The sequence below is a fragment of the Scyliorhinus canicula genome, chromosome 26, assembly GCF_902713615.1.
Source record: "Scyliorhinus canicula chromosome 26, sScyCan1.1, whole genome shotgun sequence".
NCBI classification, from domain to species: Eukaryota; Metazoa; Chordata; class Chondrichthyes; order Carcharhiniformes; family Scyliorhinidae; genus Scyliorhinus; species Scyliorhinus canicula.
This window is the reverse complement of record NC_052171.1, coordinates 1,976,303-1,994,354: the sequence shown is the minus strand read 5'-3', so window position 1 is coordinate 1,994,354 and position 18,052 is coordinate 1,976,303. Positions and strand designations below refer to the sequence as shown.

General features: G+C 47.2%; 1 protein-coding gene across 1 annotated transcript in view; it reads right to left on the bottom strand.

Annotated features, from left to right (window-relative positions):
• The window catches only part of gck (glucokinase (hexokinase 4)), a 43,759-nt gene that overhangs the window by 14,815 nt on the left and 10,892 nt on the right, over positions 1-18,052 (bottom strand). The window contains exons 2-6 of the mRNA XM_038785469.1: positions 14,582-14,744; positions 10,592-10,746; positions 2,464-2,583; positions 1,088-1,183; positions 278-377 (exon numbers count right to left, since the gene is read on the bottom strand). Coding sequence (XP_038641397.1) covers positions 278-377; positions 1,088-1,183; positions 2,464-2,583; positions 10,592-10,746; positions 14,582-14,744 — 634 coding nt within the window. The remainder of the gene's footprint in view (positions 1-277; positions 378-1,087; positions 1,184-2,463; positions 2,584-10,591; positions 10,747-14,581; positions 14,745-18,052) is intronic.

Sequence of the window (18,052 nt, the reverse complement as noted above, 5' to 3'; positions counted from 1 at the left end):
CTGGAGGTATCTCCTCGACTGCCTTAAGTCTGGCCAAACCGGTTATAAACCTCGCTGACGTGATGTATGAATATTTAGTGTGGAGGGGTATGTGTGCCAATAACATGTAAATTGATGTAAATGTATTAAAATAAGGATCGTGCCCATTTTGGACGCAAACTATGTGGCATTACCAGTGAGGGATGGGGAAAATCGAGAAATATGGGGCAGGATTCTCCATCCCAGCCGACTGGTTTTCTGCCGCAACGGGTAACTGGGTGCTGCAAGTTCTCCTTACCGACTATCATGCCGACCTCACAGCTGTGGTCTTCATAATAACATGAGATCATTGTTGCAACAGTGTCATTCACCATGGCGACCACATCCATTTCAAAATCCTGAAACATTAGAGACGCATTTGGAAAACACAGTTCATGACTCCTGTCTTAATTTAATTGAAACATATAAGAGAAAATTACCATAAAACAGAAAACAGACAATGAAAGCTTCTCCAACTGTATGGAATGAAAAAGAGTCACTGAAGCTAAAAGGTGAGACTGGGGAATTAATAATGAGAAATGAAGGAAATAGCATGGATTGTGATGGGGAGGGATTTTGTCCACAAGACGATCAGTTGTCTTTGGGGTTCTTTCACAAAGAGCAATGATGCTTGGTTATTGAATATATTCAAGGTTGAGTAAGGCAATTTTTTGATTGACAAAAGAGTGAAGAGACAGTGGGGAGGCAGGCAGGAAAGTCGAGTTAAGGCCACAATCAGATCAGCCAAGATCTTATTGAATGACATAGTAGACTCGAAGGACCAAATAGCTTCCTCCAGCTCTTCTGTCCTATGTTCCTATGTCTGATGGGCTGAATGACCTACTTCTGCTCCTATTATTTATGATCTTCAATGCTCATTTCCATGGGAATAGAGGAGCTAGTATCAGAAGACTGCTGTCGCAGCACTAACAGTGCTTTTGTGGGCATAATTTCTGGTGATTTTTGAGACCATTAAGAATGAGAGATATTTCACATTTAAGTTTCATTTAATTATAAATGTTAAATGTCTACATATCCTGTAGTGAGATGTTCTGAATTCAAGACTCACCCCTCTCCTTTTAATGGCATCACGAAGAAGTCCTACCACATTGTTCCCCTCAGCTCCTGATGCTTTAAACCCTTTAGTCCAGTTCAAAAGGATCCCCTGTGAAGAAAGTTCATTGTGGTTAGACAAACTGCATTATTGTGCAGGAAGGAACTGGTGACAAGAGGTGCGATCGAATGGCCGCGTTGCACCTGACTCGGGACATGATGCAGCTAGGAAATTTTACAAGAGGCCTCTCATGAGTTTTATCTGGCTTGCCATGCCTCACAAGATCCAATGGGATCTGTCTCCCGCCCACAATGGGTGGGTCCTAAACTTGCATATTTAAGTGTGTAGTTAGGCACACTTAAATATGTTGCCGCCACACCTAACCAGCAACCGCGATCAAACAGCCTTGTCAAGCAGACCCGAGCTGGGTGCTGTTTAACACTAGTCTCCATAATCAGGACCAGGCGGAACAGCACTTTGGAAAAGTGGGCGTTTCCCAGTCACTCGAGGGCCCCCCGAGTAGTTGGCTTCTGTGCAGGGTGGCACAATGACACTGCTGATGGCACCTTGCAACTGCCAGCCTAGCATCCTGGCAGTGCCTCCTGGGTGCCGCTCTGGAGCAGAACTCCTCACTGCAGCAAGGATGGCACAGTGGTTAGCATTGCTGACTCACAGCACCAGGGAACTGGCCTTGGGTAACTGTCTGTGTGAAGTTTTCACTTTCTCCCCATGTCTGCGTGCGTTTCCTCCAGGTGCTCCGGTTTATTCCCACAGTCCAAAGGTATGCAGGTTAGCTGAATTGGCCATGCTAAATTGTCCCATGGTGTCCAAAAATATGTGTTGGTTAGATTAAGGAGTGAATGGGATTGGGCGGGGAAGTGAGCTTGAGTGAAGTACCCTATTAGCAGGGTCAGTCCAAGTTCAATGGGCAAAATGTTTCAATGAATTAAAGGTAAATGCGGCCTTGGCGGAGAGGTCCGAACAAATAAAGACAGAGTTCAATAGTGGGGGGGGGCCCAGCCCTACAGGAGCCAGGAAACATCAGCTAAACCTGCCCACAACAGGCTCTTTTTTTTTCATTAAATCACACCCAAGTAATATGTTTGTTGAATATGGTAACCTCTTCTTGTGAGAGTGCAGAAATAGTGCAACTGGTGGTGAATCATAACTACATTCATTGCTCTAGGTCCAAACTGAACTGAAAAAGTTGTAGCCCCAAGAACCTTCTCAGCCAACAGAGATGAAATGATGATTTTAGGAAAAACAGAGCTTTGCAAATATAGGAAGGTACTTTTGGTTACAATGACAGTTGAGATGTTAGTGTATTTATCCTACTGTTTAAGCCACAGAACTGAGAAACAGTTCCTGATGACTCTCGTTAGCTTTCTCACCTTATCAATGTCCTCATGGCGGACAGGAAATGAGAATGTGAAACCCAATGGCAGTTTCTTATCCTTCATGTCGTACCCATCCAAGAAGTTGGAGATACACAGAGCAATGTAATCAAAGAGCTAGAAAGAAAGAAGCAAATAAAGTTAGAAAGAGTGATTATAATCACAGATATCAAGGGCATGATTCTCTGGAAAAAGTTTGAAGTTCATTTGTGGCGGGTGTTGTGTTATGCTGCTTCGGAGAACACAGGCTGCTACTTGATGCAGTCTTAACTAAAGGATGCTCCAGACTCTGAAATGAGTTCAACGTGTTTATTAAAGTATTAACACGGTTCTCAAATGAGTTCGACTCTCTGCTAATCTAACTGTAGTAACACAGTCTAACTGTACCAGCTTGCTCTGAGCCACGTGCTGGGTGTGATGCTGCTGATCAACCCTGTCTAACTCTCTAGATGTCTGTCTGTGGAAAGAGGCAGGGTGTGAGTACCTCATCCCTTTTCTAGTGTTTATGTCATGCCCCCTTGTGGTGATGCTGTAGAAGTGGATTTCATTTGGAACTTCGCTGATAGGGTTAATATAACAGTTCTGAAAAGCTCTGTGAAAGAGATGTCAACAGGTCAAGGGATGAAATAAAGGGAGTGTGTCTGACCGTATCTGTAAAAGCAAAGATGTCAGAAGGTTATGGGATGGAATATAGGGAGTGTGGCATTGGTACTAATTAATGTTCTGACCCGTATCTGTAAAAGCAGAGAGGTCAAAAAGGCAAAGAATGGAATGAATGGGAACCGTTACTTTATTGCAGAGATAAACATAATTAAGCTCGTTTGACCAGTTGGAACAATTAAACATTGAAATGTAAGGGGGACTGTCTTTGGAGTGAGTTGAGCCATATGGCCATGGGATACAAAAACCTTTGTATTAATATTGATAGTGACTTGTGCTAATGATTATGTCAAAAATAACCTCCCGACCTCGAAGAATAATTCCATATATGTACATGTTCTGGATCCTTGCAAAATCATAGGTGTATCTAGGAATTTACAGGGACCACCTCTAAACTGTGATTGTATAAAGAGACAGTCCATATTTTGGACTTGGGCACTTCTCGAAGGTGGTTACCCGACTGCTTAGAGATTTGTCCCGGCCGTAAATAAACGAATATTCGTTACTGACGTGTTCGAGTGTTTTACTTCTGGACTGACGATCAGATACGTGAAAGCGCAATTCACATTTGGTGGCCCGTACGGGGATCTCCAGAGGGGTCTGCGCAACTAACCGGCGTAATCGACTGAGCTCGTTCAAAGTAGAGGACGAATTTGGCCCCCAACGTGAGTAAAAATTTGTTTTCCACCTTGGTATTCGCCTACTACCAGTTTGATCGTTGCTCAGCCTTGCCGTTGGTTTGTCGAGAAGCCTCTGCGAGATCCAGGTCAGTCCAGCGAACCCGTTTTAAAGAGGGTAAGTGAGTGAACCCTGTGGTTATCGTCTCTAGGGGCAGCCTGGGACTGCCGCCGTGATTCCAGGCAGCGTTCGCTGGAGTTACGGGCGGGGTTGCCAGGACTGCTGGGGGCAGCCTGAGGAGCCGCCGTGATTCCAGGCAGCGTTCGCTGGAGTTACGGGCGGGGTTCTCAGGATTGCTAGGGGACGGTTAACGGGCTGTGGGCAGCCTGGGACTGCCGCCGTGATTCCAGGCAGCGTTCGCTGGAGTTACGGGCGGGGTTGCCAGGACTGCTAGAGGCAGCCTGGGGAGCCGCCGTGATTCCAGGCAGCGTTCGCTGGAGTTACGGGCGGGGTTCTCAGGATTGCTAGGGGACGGTTAACGGGCTGTGGGCTCTGGACGGGACTGCCGCCGTGATTCCAGGCAGCGTTCTCTGGAAGTTACGGGCGGGGTTCTCGGAGCCTATCCCCCGGTGTAACCCATACCTTCACTGAAGAATTTTACCTACTTACCCCTTAATAGCATTGGTGTCCTGGGTCCTGTGTTATTAAGGAAGTAAAGTAAGCTAATAACCACTTAAAATCTGGTCTTCTTGAGTTGAATTAGCTGTTTAAACTCGGCTGCTTTCCTTGTCTTTCTCCAGCAGGCTGTGTCTCTCTCTCTCTCTCTCTCTCTCTCTCGTTGCTGTTGCAGAGTGCTGGTGCTTCTGCTCCCTGGGTTTATATTCTCTTTCGAAGAGTTATTAAGTTTTAACGACTGTATTGTATATGGGCTTGTTTCACTTTGATAGTTTAAAAGTATCTTTGATGTAAACATCTTACTACAACTCGTTATTCATTTCAGGCATATCGTCTCCTCACAGATTTGATTTAAAAAATGCTTTTGTTTCAATAGTTAACTTTTATTTCTGTGATTTCAAATCGTTTAATTTTCCAATTGTCCCCAGTTCATAACTTTGCCTTTGATTTTGACTTAAATGATGTTTCTCGTAGCCAGGTCATCTCCAATTTTCTTTTAATTAACTTGATGTTCGTAGAATTTTACCCCTTAAATTGATACTAAATTCGACTGAGCATCTTCCATTCTTTCCAGCTGTTTACTAAGAGAGTTTATTTCAGTTAAGGTGTGAAACTTTGCTCTTAGCTGTATGCTAAAATTTAACTTGGTTGTGACTTGAAAGACTTGCCTGTTTTAAACATTCGTCACTTAATGCAATTGAAACTCTCATCCATGCTTTTTCAGATGCTTTCTGAGATAGTTACATTCCACGAAGGTGTGAGCCATTGTTTTAGCTTACCATATGAAGCCTGTGTGTCTGCTGAGGCCTGCTTGTGAGCAAGTATCTGCATTTTATAACCCTGCTCTTTGCAGCTTCTATTAACCTTTTGTGGGATCTTTCCCTGTACCCTCTCAAACCAGATATTGCCAGACTTTCATGTTTCAAATGACACATTTTTCTGTATTATCAAGAACCCACCGCAAAGAAATTAATTGCCTTGTGGAGGGAATACTGTCAGTTAATGAAAGATGCATCTATACTGGCTAGCTGGCAGGCAAATGCCTCAAAATTGGGTATTGGCCTCACTGAAGGGGGAATTGCTAAAACAGTAGAGGTCTTAAAAAGGGAATGTAAACAATATAAGAAACCTGGCGCCGGTCAGCAATGCGAAGCAAGGTTGGGAGGAGGGGGATGATGGGGATGAGGAACATCTGTTCAATTGCGGGGGACGTCAGAAGCCTCCACAGCCCCAACAGCCACCTCCGCCACCGCCCCTGGAATGTGATCAGTATTATGAGTAACTCAGTATGTTCAGAACTACATTGGTCTCAGAATAAACAGATAAAGGATTTGTGCTGGGCAGTTTCGAAACTGCTGCGTTGAAATTGACACTGCATGGCTCCGCAGGGTCCTAGTGCCCGCTGATCACAAACAGTCACTAGCAGAACCACACAGCCGGCAATCGGCTGCTAATATTACCCTCCAACAAGATATCACTGTCTATAGTTCCCATTCTGTTACGGCCCTTTTGGGACGGCTACAGACTCAGCATCTCACGATGGCTCGTCAGAATAGATATGAGATTGCTCTCCTTAATAACCCAAAGGTCCAGTTTGCCCACTGCACCACTATCAACCCTGCTGACTTTTTGACGCATCCTCCCACAGACATGCTCGACCCAACTCATGACTGTCTGCAACTGTTGCAGGAAGTCTCCTCGGTTCGAGACGACCTCTCCGATATACCCATCCCGAGTGCAGATTGTTCCTTTTTCACCGATGGAAGTTCTTCCGTCGGCGAAAGGGGGGATAGACAATCTGGCTATGCAATCATCAATCAAGACGGTGACGTAGTAGAAGCAGCAGCATTTGAAGTTCCCTTTTCTGCCCAACAGGCAGAATTGTTTGCGTTAATACGAGCATGCATATTGGCACAGGGGAGGAAGGTTAATATTTATACAGATTCCCGATACGCCTTCGGGGTAGTACATGATTTCGGGCAATTATGGAAAAACAGAGGATTTCTAACCTCCGCTGGTACACCCATCTCACACCAGCAGTTAGTAACCCAGTTATTGCAGGCCCTTATGCTCCCAGACAAGATAGCGGTGATAAAATGCGCAGCGCATACAAAAGGCACAGGACTGGTGGAAACGGGCAACAGGAGAGCGGACGAGAAGGCAAAAGAAATTTCTAAATCTGGCAAACTAATGGTGCCTAGAATGATGAGGCAGACTAAAACCCCCCCGGAAAAGTCTCCCTCTGAAAAACCTATGCCAACCATTGCTGACATAATCCAAATGCAGGAGGACGCTCCTGCAACTGCTGTAAATATGTGGAAAAACTTAGGATGTATATATGATATCGAAAATAAGCTGTGGGTCACCCCGGTAGGACAAACATGTATGACCGATGCATTAGCAGCCTGGGTGACCGAATGTGTACACTTTGCAACTCACTGTGGAGCTCGTGCCACAGGGGACATATTGTTAAAAAGCTGGTGGCACCCACGACTGCAAGAGATGGCCCAACAAATTAGCAGTCGGTGTCTAATCTGTCAACAGCACAACCCCGGTAAGGCCGTCCCCTGTGATCCTGGCACAACCCCCTTACCTGAGGGTCCATTTGAGACCCTGCAAATGGATTACATTGAGTTGGAAAGATGTCAATGCTATAAATATGTGTTAGTCATTGTGGACACTTTTAGCAAATGGATCGAGGCCTACCCGACTACGGATAACAAGGCCTCGACAGTAGTTAAGGTGTTAATGCGAGAAATAGTTCCGCGATTTGGAATTCCAGCCCGGCTGAGCTCTGACAATGGTCCCCACTTCATAGGTCAAATCAATAAGGAATTCTGTGCTCTGCTAGGAATAAAGCAACAGTTTCATTGTGCCTACAGACCACAAGCCGCTGGAGTGGTGGAAAGGGCTAATCAGACTCTAAAGACTAAACTCGCTAAACTACAAGCAGACACTGGGGCCACTTGGCTCAAACTCCTGCCTTTAGCACTCTTCCAGCTACGTGCCACTCCCGCAGGAAAAACTCGCCTAAGCCCAGCGGAAATACTATATGGCAGACCCTTTCGAACGCCTTGGGACAGCAGTGTTCCACGGAATGTTCAATTCCATTACATGACTACCGAGATGGCTAATTATATATTAACACTAACTAGAATTTTGAAAGGATTACACTCCCGAGTTCGTGCCACCCAGGAAGAAGTCCCCTCCATTACTCATGACGTCTCCATCAACCCTGGGGATTATGTCCTAATTCGAAATTGGACACGTAAGGGTTTGGAACCTCGATGGGAGGGTCCCCTACAGGTTCTACTCACTACCCCCACTGCAGTAAAAGTGGAGGGCCGGAACGCATGGGTACATATGCACCATTGTAAGTTAATTAAGTATCCATGATGTTCTAAACTTTTCCTTTAAGTCCTAGGAACACGAGTACCAGGATGAAGTCCCTCTTCACCGTCACAATACTCACCACCCTGCTCTCTCTCGCTGCATCCGGAAGAAGGAGATGCCCGTATGGAAGCCGACGTCCACCCCTGTGCCGAGAAGGAACCCCACGATGTGGAACAACGACAGATCTCCGATGGATCACCACGGCTATCAAAACCTGCCCAACCACCGTTCATCCCGACGACCAGAAGCCCCGATTCCGGACTACGTACATGGTTCTGATCTACGATCGCCGCACATGCCGGTGGAACCACCGGTGCATTGATAAGGACAGGGTACAAATTTTACCATCAAGGACTACTCACCCCTACTCGCCTTCCAGAAGGAAGCGGGCAACGCACCATGTAACGGCAAATTCTTTTCTGTTTATGTCCTATGTCTATGCTAAGAAAGTGGGTGTCTCCTCTTGCTGGGTATGTACACAGGTCCCGACCCATGCCCATGGAGGCATTCCCTTGATATCTGTTCCTTTCTCGATCGAACAGACGGCTGCATGGGTTATATTCCAGACAGTTCAGAGAATATCACGCGTCTGGTAACCCATATCAGAGATGGAGTACAGCGCTTGCGACTCGCCGGTCAGGCTGACTGGTGGAGCTGGATGTGGTCCAATTCTTGGGCCACTTACCTATTCCATGGGCTCATTATCTTCGTTACCATCTGTTTGTTGCTCTGTATCATAGCTACTGGTGTGAAATGCCTATGCAACCGTTTGGGTGCCACTGCATTACCACAGATGCTTCAGAGATCTGCCCTAGACGAAAAAGAAACACTGGTTCCACCTACCCCTGACCTATATGAGGAAGTGGCATCCTGCCGGAGCCTAGTAGAGGAGGAGTACCTCCGCCTCGCTCTCATTTCCATCTAAAGTATCCTGAGTGTTATGTGATCAAGGAATGATCAAAGGGGGGAATGTAGAAGTGGATTTCATTTGGAACTTCGCTGATAGGGTTAATATAACAGTTCTGAAAAGCTCTGTGAAAGAGATGTCAACAGGTCAAGGGATGAAATAAAGGGAGTGTGTCTGACCGTATCTGTAAAAGCAAAGATGTCAGAAGGTTATGGGATGGAATATAGGGAGTGTGGCATTGGTACTAATTAATGTTCTGACCCGTATCTGTAAAAGCAGAGAGGTCAAAAAGGCAAAGAATGGAATGAATGGGAACCGTTACTTTATTGCAGAGATAAACATAATTAAGCTCGTTTGACCAGTTGGAACAATTAAACATTGAAATGTAAGGGGGACTGTCTTTGGAGTGAGTTGAGCCATATGGCCATGGGATACAAAAACCTTTGTATTAATATTGATAGTGACTTGTGCTAATGATTATGTCAAAAATAACCTCCCGACCTCGAAGAATAATTCCATATATGTACATGTTCTGGATCCTTGCAAAATCATAGGTGTATCTAGGAATTTACAGGGACCACCTCTAAACTGTGATTGTATAAAGAGACAGTCAATATTTTGGACTTGGGCACTTCTCGAAGGTGGTTACCCGACTGCTTAGAGATTTGTCCCGGCCGTAAATAAACGAATATTCGTTACTGACGTGTTCGAGTGTTTTACTTCTGGACTGACGATCAGATACGTGAAAGCGCAATTCACAATGCCACCTCTGAGTGTCCTGACTGCCGATTGGTTGTGTCCTATTCTGAGTGTTCATTGGTTGCATGTTTGCATATCCTGACAGTGGGTTTTTCAGGGAGTTCCCGCTGGCTCTCGCGACAAGTTCCACACTGCTATTCAATGACACTTGGTAACTTTTTTGAGTTTCTCATCAGTTTAGCCCACACTTAGGGTGCGATCCTCCAGCCATGCCGAGCTTAAAAAGCATCTCACCATGGCGTAGTGTGGTCGTCAAAATCCGGGATCTACCTGGCTCGCAACGCATTTTGAGGTTCAATGCAATCTCGCGAGACATTGCAAGGGGAATCCAGCCCACAATGGGCAGGATCGTTTTTTAGCAAATCTGCATATTAGAGCAGGCACTGTCAAACTCGGGGGCGCGACCAGCTGGTGGGTGGCGGGCGGATGTTGGGAGGGTCGCGAAGCCGTCTGTCGCAGTGCTCCCGATCGCGCAAATCCACAGGCAGCCGGCTTTTAGCTATGCCTGCTGCAACCAGCCTTTAAAATGGCAAAACTATGCGCATGTGCACCGATATTCGGGCAAGCAAGCGTAGTGCGGCCGCATTTTTTTCTACAGTCGCAGCCTTTTTTTTACAAGTTTGGGGGGGTCAAAGGGACCATAGGGGTCAAAGGGAGCCAATACCATTTCCTCCATTTTTGTCAGCAACAAACAAGGTAAGAGAAGATGGTGGGTCGCGCAGGTCAGCCGGCGTGGGTCGCAAAGGTTGGCCGGTTGGTAAAAATGGGTCCCCAGAAAAAAGTTTGAAAAACACTGTATTCGAGCCTTGCTCTAATGTGAGATTCCGGAGGGTATTCAATCCCTTCGCCTCGGAGACCTCGGGCGAGCGTTGTTTGGTACTGGTCCCCACAAACGGGGACCTGATGGAACAGCACTCGTGGGAGTCTCCAAGGGGATCGGAGGCCCCCAGGGAATCGATCGGATCACATGACCCTTCCAATGCTCGCCCCCTTAAAGGGGCTAGCTACTATACTGATTGCTGTAGAATAAATATGCAGAAATAAAATCAAGATCAATCACACAAACAGATCACTTCATTTAAATCAGATGACTGAAACACTGGGCAAACTTACCATTTCTGCTGTGCCAGTCATGACAGCGAATGGGATGGAGTACCTCTGGTTACTGGTTACAATTTTCCAACCCTTCTTCTCAACTGCACCTACTTTCACCAGCATCACACGGAAATTCGTACCTCCCAGGTCCAGTGCCAGAAAATCTCCAACCTCTGAGTGGAGAGGACAAGGGAACAATGAGTCACCCAAGTTATATACATGTATATGAATACACACACATAAAACTCAGTTCCAACAGAAATGTCAAAGAGACTCAGAAACAGCCAAATACTTTTTAAATAAAAAGAGAATTCAGGAAATACTCAGCAGCTCTGGTATATCTCCGAAAACAGAAATAGAGTTAATGGGCGCGATCTTCCAGCCTCGTTACACTCGTGCTCAAGCGAAACGAGGCTGGTGAATAGCGAGAGGCCAAAAACGAGAACCGTGCCAGATGCCAAACAATTTGCGATGTAACCAGCCTGCTAGCTTAGGCAAAGTCGGGATTTCGCTGTATACACTGGCCTCCTGTCATTCAGCGGCCTCTCCAGAATATGGTCACGCTGCCGCAGATTAGGCCTCCTTTTTAAAAACATGAACCTGGTGGAAGGGCTTCTGTGGGGAGCTGAGAAGGTGAGTGGCCATCTTTGTTCACAGGCAAAAAGCCCAGGATCACTGCCTTGCTGCCCCTGTGCTCGGCTGGGACGGAGTGACCCTTAACAGGGATGGACTGCCATGGGAGGGTGGGCAGGATTGCTGGGGGGGGGGAACTGCTCGCGGCACCAACATGCCAACCTGTGCATCGTGTGTACCTGTTCAGGGGGCAACCCTTGTCACTGCGAGCGAGTGTCTGGGGTACAGGGTCTGGGGCCCGGTGAGGAGGGGGGCCTGTGGCCGGGAGTGTATGGCCATGGTGTTCCGGGTGGGGGGGAAATCAGTGGGGGAATGTATTGTCTGGGGTGGGAGCCACCACTGTTTGTCAGTCTAACACCCTCCCCTAATGCCTTACAGATATTATATGCGATGGCAGGGATGATGGACGGCGAGGTTGCCCTCGTGGTGCTGGTGCTACGCGATGCAGCCAGACGCCGGAGAAGGCAGCAGCAGGTCTGTAGATGCTCGAGACAGCAGCCCATGTGATGGACCCAGCCCCACGTCAGGCCAGGAAGGGACCCAGAGGGGATGGCCCTCGATGATCCAGGGTTTACAGGTGCAGCTGGTCCTTTGAACAAATGACGGACAGCGCGTGCCGCAGGAGACTCTGCCTCAACAAGGTGACAGTTGACACCTATGCCATGTTCTCGTGGACTTGGCACCACATGGATGAGGAGGACACCGGCTCCCAGGGGCCATCAAAGTTACTGCAGCCCTGAATTTCTACGCTACGGGATCATTCCAGGGCTCAAGCAGGGACCTGGAGGTGCCTCATGTTAACAGAAAGTGATTCCACTCCTTGAACATAGAACCCGTCTGCAACCACCAGTTGAAGATAACGCACGCTTCCCGGGGTGTGTGCATGACAACTACATCCTGGGGCAGTCTGTCATCCCTGCCCTTTTCGAGGAGCACCCCAGGATGGCCGGCTGACTCTTGGAGGATGAGGGGTATCTACTGAGGACCTAGCTCATAATAATAATAACTTATTGTCACAAGTAGGCTTCAATGAAGTTACTGTGAACAGCTCATGGTACGGAGGCCGGAGACCGAAGTAGAGACCTGGAGCAACGAGGCCCATGCAGCCACCCGGGCTCTCATTGAGCGGTGCATCGGATTCCTCAAGATGCGGTTCCGATGCCTCGACCACTCCGGTGGTGCACTCCAGTACACCGCCCGGATTGTCGTCCACCTTGTTGTCGTCTGCTGTGTCCTCCACAAGCTGGCACAGCAGTGGGCTACGAGCTTGAGGTTGGTGACGAGGAACATGTGGCCACTTCCGAGAAGAGGGACAAGGAGAATGAGGATGATGAGGAAGCACCCCCCCCCCCCATTCCCTCTCCCCGGTACCCTCACTGACCCTCGATGTGCTTGGCCCTCCTATGTCTCGGTGTCTCCCCAGGATGCACAACTGAGGTGAAGGCAGCCAGCTGCTTACCTCGTCCAGTGGCCTTCGATGCCCGTGGCGCAGTCTCTCGGGCCAGAAGGCTCTGGCTCATCTGTTGACGGCAGGTGCACAGCCGTGCTGCCCTGTCCCGTGTGCTGACCCCGAGATGCAGCCTCATCAGAGGGGGGAGAGCTGGTGGCCACTGTCGCCGCTCCATGGGACGGGTCCGGATTGGCACCCAGTGCCTCCTCCTCGGTGCCCAAAGGGCCCTGCGGTCCGCCTTGGGACAGAGAGGAAGCTGGTTCGAGCCCCGGCTGCCCTGCATCATCTGGCTCTGCCAGCCCTGATGGTTCCCAATGTCTGCACCATTGCGCCGACGCCCTCAGCGATGCTCCTCCGTGAATGGGAAATGTTCCGCAGCACCTTGGCCAAGCCCAGCTGAGAGTGGGACATGTCCCGCAGAACCTCATCAAGGTCAGCCTGGTACTGGGTGACAACCCCAGTGAGGCAGCTATTCTGTCGAGACCCCCAGCCATGGCCATCACCGACTGCAAGGCGCCTTGTACACCTTCACTATTGGTGCTGATATCGTGCACCAGGCTCTTCACCGCGGTCGCTACCCTAGCAGTGTTGGCCTCTGTGCTGCTCATGGCCAGCGCCATCTCCTGCACCTGGAGCCTCTGGGATTCCTCCAAGCTGCGATGGATCTGCTGGAGCAATACTGACATCTCCCTCTGAATGTCCAGGCCACTCCATCAGCTCCAGATAACCCTGTTCCAGAGGCTCAGCACCAAGCTGGAACCCAGCTGGGTCCAGGGATCCAGCAGCCCTGCTACTGCTTGCTCACCTCGGAGTTCCTGCCTCCATTAGATGTACATCATCAGCGGTGTGGTGCTCACCACATTGTGCTCCAGAAACCTGTCTAACCGAGGTGTGTGTATCTGCGCTGATGGAGGGTGGGAAATCGCAACTGTGCCTCGAGTTGCATCCTCGGAGCTCTCCTCGGGGTCAGGAAAGGGCGCTGCCCGCGATGGCAAACGCCATTGAATGGAGGACCTCCAGGAGAATGGACATGTGGTCTGGGAGTGATGGGTCCAAGAGCCGTCTCAGGGCAGCATCCCCAAATCTTGGGCTATCTAGCTATCTTTTTGAAGAATAAAGGGATTAAGGGTTATGGTGTTCGGGCCGGAAAGTGGAGCTGAGTCCACAAAAGATCAGCCATGATCTAATTGAATGGCGGAGCAGGCTCGAGGGGCCAGATGGCCTACTCCTAGTTCTTATGTTCAACACTGAAAACAAAACTAAAACACACGCTGCAGCCTGCTCAATAATGAAAGTAAAATTCTGACAGACAGACCAGCTCCACCCACTCTTAGACATCACTGCAGTAGTAAACACTCATTTCTTAAAGGTACACTCACTACAGATATTTATATACACACCCATTTATAAACCATTTGAAGCTGAAGCCAGACTAAGCAGGTGTACTGCTGTTCTCTCTGCCATAAAAAGACTATCTCTTGATCATTTGGTGCATTCAGAATTATAAATGTTTTCAGTAGTGACTTTAATCTGATGTGCTGCTGTTAAAGGTTTTGTTTTTAAGTCGTATGGATGTTAAAAAGGAAAGCTTAAAGGTTTACTTAGTGTTGTATTCTTTGGGGGTTGGATTTGAATTAATGGTTGCTAAGATATTCACTTTATGTTTAAAATACTTTTCCATTTCTGCTGTACTGTGTGCTCCCCATTCAACAATCTATTAAAAGTTGTGGGTCAGGTGAACTCCATGATACACTTTGGGGTTCTCTAAACCCTGGCCCATAACACAAGAGACAGATGCAGAGTCAAGTCATTTATGGGAAATCTACTACTGTATTTTCTGTCTTAATTTGTCTCATTATAATAATTTTGTTGTTAGTTTATCGCATGCGGTGGAACAATGATACTCAGCAGATTAGTTTATCTACCTGAGCCATCTGGTGTTGAACGTACGTAAGTGGGCAGCATCTTAACACTGGCTGTTTTGTGGGTCTCCAACCGCAGGCCCCTCTCCATTTCCCGCTGTATTCTCCGCATCACTTCCAGTAGCTCCCGTTTCTCAAGTTGAAATTCTGACAAAATTTGCTGTACCTATTAGGGAGCAAAGGACCACACAACAGATGGAAGATGAATAAATCATATATATATTTTTCTCGAAAAATCATACGCTTCATATGTCAGGCAAACATGGTACGCAGATATGGAACAACAACTTTCATTTATATAGAGTCTTTGATGTAGAAAAGTGCCCCAAGACGCTAAACAAGAAGGATATCAATAAAAACATTTGACACCAAGTCACAGATGGATATCAAGACAGCTGATCAAAAACTTGTTCAAAGAGGTAGATTTTAAGGAGCATATTAAAGGAAGGGAAATGGAAAAACAAAAGGAGAGAACTCCAGAGCTGAGGGGTGAGACAGCTGAAAGACTATTTGCCAATGGCAGAGTGATTAAAATTGGACAGCTGCATGGAGCCAGAATTGAAGGAGAACAGAGATCACAAAGTTATGTAAAACCAGTGAAATCTGCAGCCAAGACATCAGTACAATCCAAAACTAATCTCATTATTCTGGTTCTTTCGTCAGAGCTCCATATTTTTCTTTGCTTCAAACGTTTATCAACTCTCCCGTATAAGATGCAATGATCCCTGCCTCAACCACTTTGCATGGTAAACGGTTGCATGCTTATATGGTGTGCACAAGACTGATGCAGGCTAATAACTAATTGTGAGATAAGGTATGTTATAGGTTGGTGCTGAATATAGTATGTATAATACTTCTACAGGATATGTGTACTGCAGGCTTGCTGAGCATTATATGGACAAGAGATGGGATATACATGATTAGAATGGGACACTTGCTGTGGATAGCACAAACTTTTAAAATCCTGGGTATGTTATGTGGTAGAAATATGTCAGGTATGGGAGATGTGCTTCAGATGTGGCATTGCACTTGATTGTGTTTGGACTCCATGTTGAGGTGAAGTTCTCTGACAGCCCAATATTACCATAAACCTTGTCAGGTCTCTGCTCAACAATAATTGCCAGGACTGCAGAGCAGGTAGGTGTGTCAGTCTTCATGACAGTGAGGCACATTGACAACTCTTGATCGCATTACGTCAGTGTAAACCTCAACTCTTTGGAAGGGTACACAGCATTCTTACTCAACTAGTAGGTTTCTGAGCGAGTAAAACTATTCTAGAATATTTTAATAAGCATCTTTGTATTGGACTATGTGTGTGGGTTCCCTTCACAAAAGTGTGCATGAACATGTGACGTTATGGGGAGCGCATACTGAGGCGGGTTTTCAGTTTAGCCACAAGGAGCTTGTGTATAGTTGCTGCTGGTGTCTGAAACCAAACTGTATTATTACCTCAATGTTTTCTGAAGTAAAGAAGATTTAACTTATCCAACGTGTTCGACTACCATGGTCTTTCTGGTTATAAGGATTAAAAAGGACAAGAAAAAAAAAATTGAGGTGCAGCAGTGGCAACACAAATTTTTGAACAGTGAGTAGCTAGTTCACAACATGGCCTGCGGCAATGGCTATGTCCAGGACTACCAGCGAGTTTGTGGAGGGGCACAAGGACTGGGCTGAGTATGTGGAAAGGCTGGGACATTTTTTCCCAGCAAATGGAATTCTAGGTGAGGTTAAAAGACGCTCAATTCTCCCAAGTCTGTCTGGGGCAAAGACTTACAAGCTAATGAGGAATTTAGCAACACCCGCAAAATCCCACATCAGAGATTATTGTGCAAAATTCAAGCGCATGGGATGGGGGAAATGTATTGAGGTGGATAGAAAACTGATCGGCAGAGAGGAAACAAAGAGTAGGAATTAATGGCTCCTTTTCAAATTGGCAGGCAGTAACTAGTGGGGTACCACAGGAATTGGTGCTGGGACCCCAGCTATTCACAATATCTATCAATGATTTGGATGAGGTAACAAAATGTAACATCTCAAAGTTTGCAGATGATGCTAAGTTAGGTGGGAGGGTGAACTGTGACGAGGATTCAGGGAGCCGACAGCAAGATCTGGACAGGTTGGGCGAGTGGGCAAATCACTGGCAGATGCAGTATAATTTGGATAAGTGTGAGGTTATTCATTTTGGAAGCAAAACAGCAAGGCAGATTACTACCGAAATGGTTGTAAATTGGGAGGGGAGCATGCAGCAGGATCTGGGTGTCCTTGTGCACCAGTCGCTGAAGGTAAGCATGCAGATGCAGCAGGCAGTAAAGAAGGCTAATGGTACCGCAGCCTTCTTTGCAAGAGGTTTTGAGTATAGAAGCAAGGATGTGTTGCTGCAATTATACAGTGCCTTGGTGAGGCCACACCTGGACTATTGTGTGCAGTTTTGGTCTCCTTCTCTGAGGAAGGATGTTCTTGCTCTCGTGGGAGTGCAGCAAAGGTTTACCAGACTGATTCCGGGGATGGCGAGACTGTCATATATGAGGAGAAATTGACTAGGTTGGGATTGTTCTCGCTGGAGTTCAGAAGAATGAAGGGGATCTCATAGAGACTTATAAAATTCTAACAGGGTAGACAGGGTAGATGTTACCAATGATTGGTATGTCCAGAACCAGGGGGTCACAGTCTGAGGATTCAGGATAAACCATTTTGGACAGAGATGAGGAGACATTTCTTCACCCAAAGAGTGGTGTGCCTGTGGAATTCATTACCACAAGAAGTAGTTGATGCTAAATCATTGAATATATTCAAGAGGCGGCTAGATAAAGCACTTGTGGAGAATGGGATCAAAGCTATGGGGAGAAAGCAGGATTAGGCTATTGAGTTGGATGATCAGCCATGATCGTGATGTATCTATGTGCTCTGCGTGCTCACCCAGGGACTCTATCGGGGCCCGTCGCTTTCCACAGATTCACTTTCAAGAAGGCAGCTCTTACCTCTGAGGCTGTAATAGTGGGTATGGGTGTGTCCAGGTCTGTTGGGGCGGCTGGCACTGATGCATTGGCTGACTGCTCAATGCGGGCAGAGAATGTTTTCAGATCATCAGGTAGGGATGCTCCAGCCCCAGATATTCCGCTTGGCCTTGCTTTGTAGCCTTTGATCTTGTGTAGGCCCTGCCATAGTCGTCGTGGGTTAGTGTCGTTGGCCTGGGACTCTAGTTTGATGCGGTATTGTCTTTTTGCATCCCTGATTGCTTTCCGTATGACATACCTGGATTTCTTATATAGGTCAGGGTCGTCAGATTTCAACGCCTCCTTTGGAACTTCAGCAGGGCGTGAACCCTTTGGTTGAGCCAGGGTTGCCGATTGGGGAATACCCGTATTGTATTCTTTGGGACACAGTCCTCGACACACTTACTGATGAAGTCTGTAACGGTGGTTGCGTACTCAGCTGCTCTTGTATGGCAGGGCTGGCTTTGTGTAAGGTAAGTGA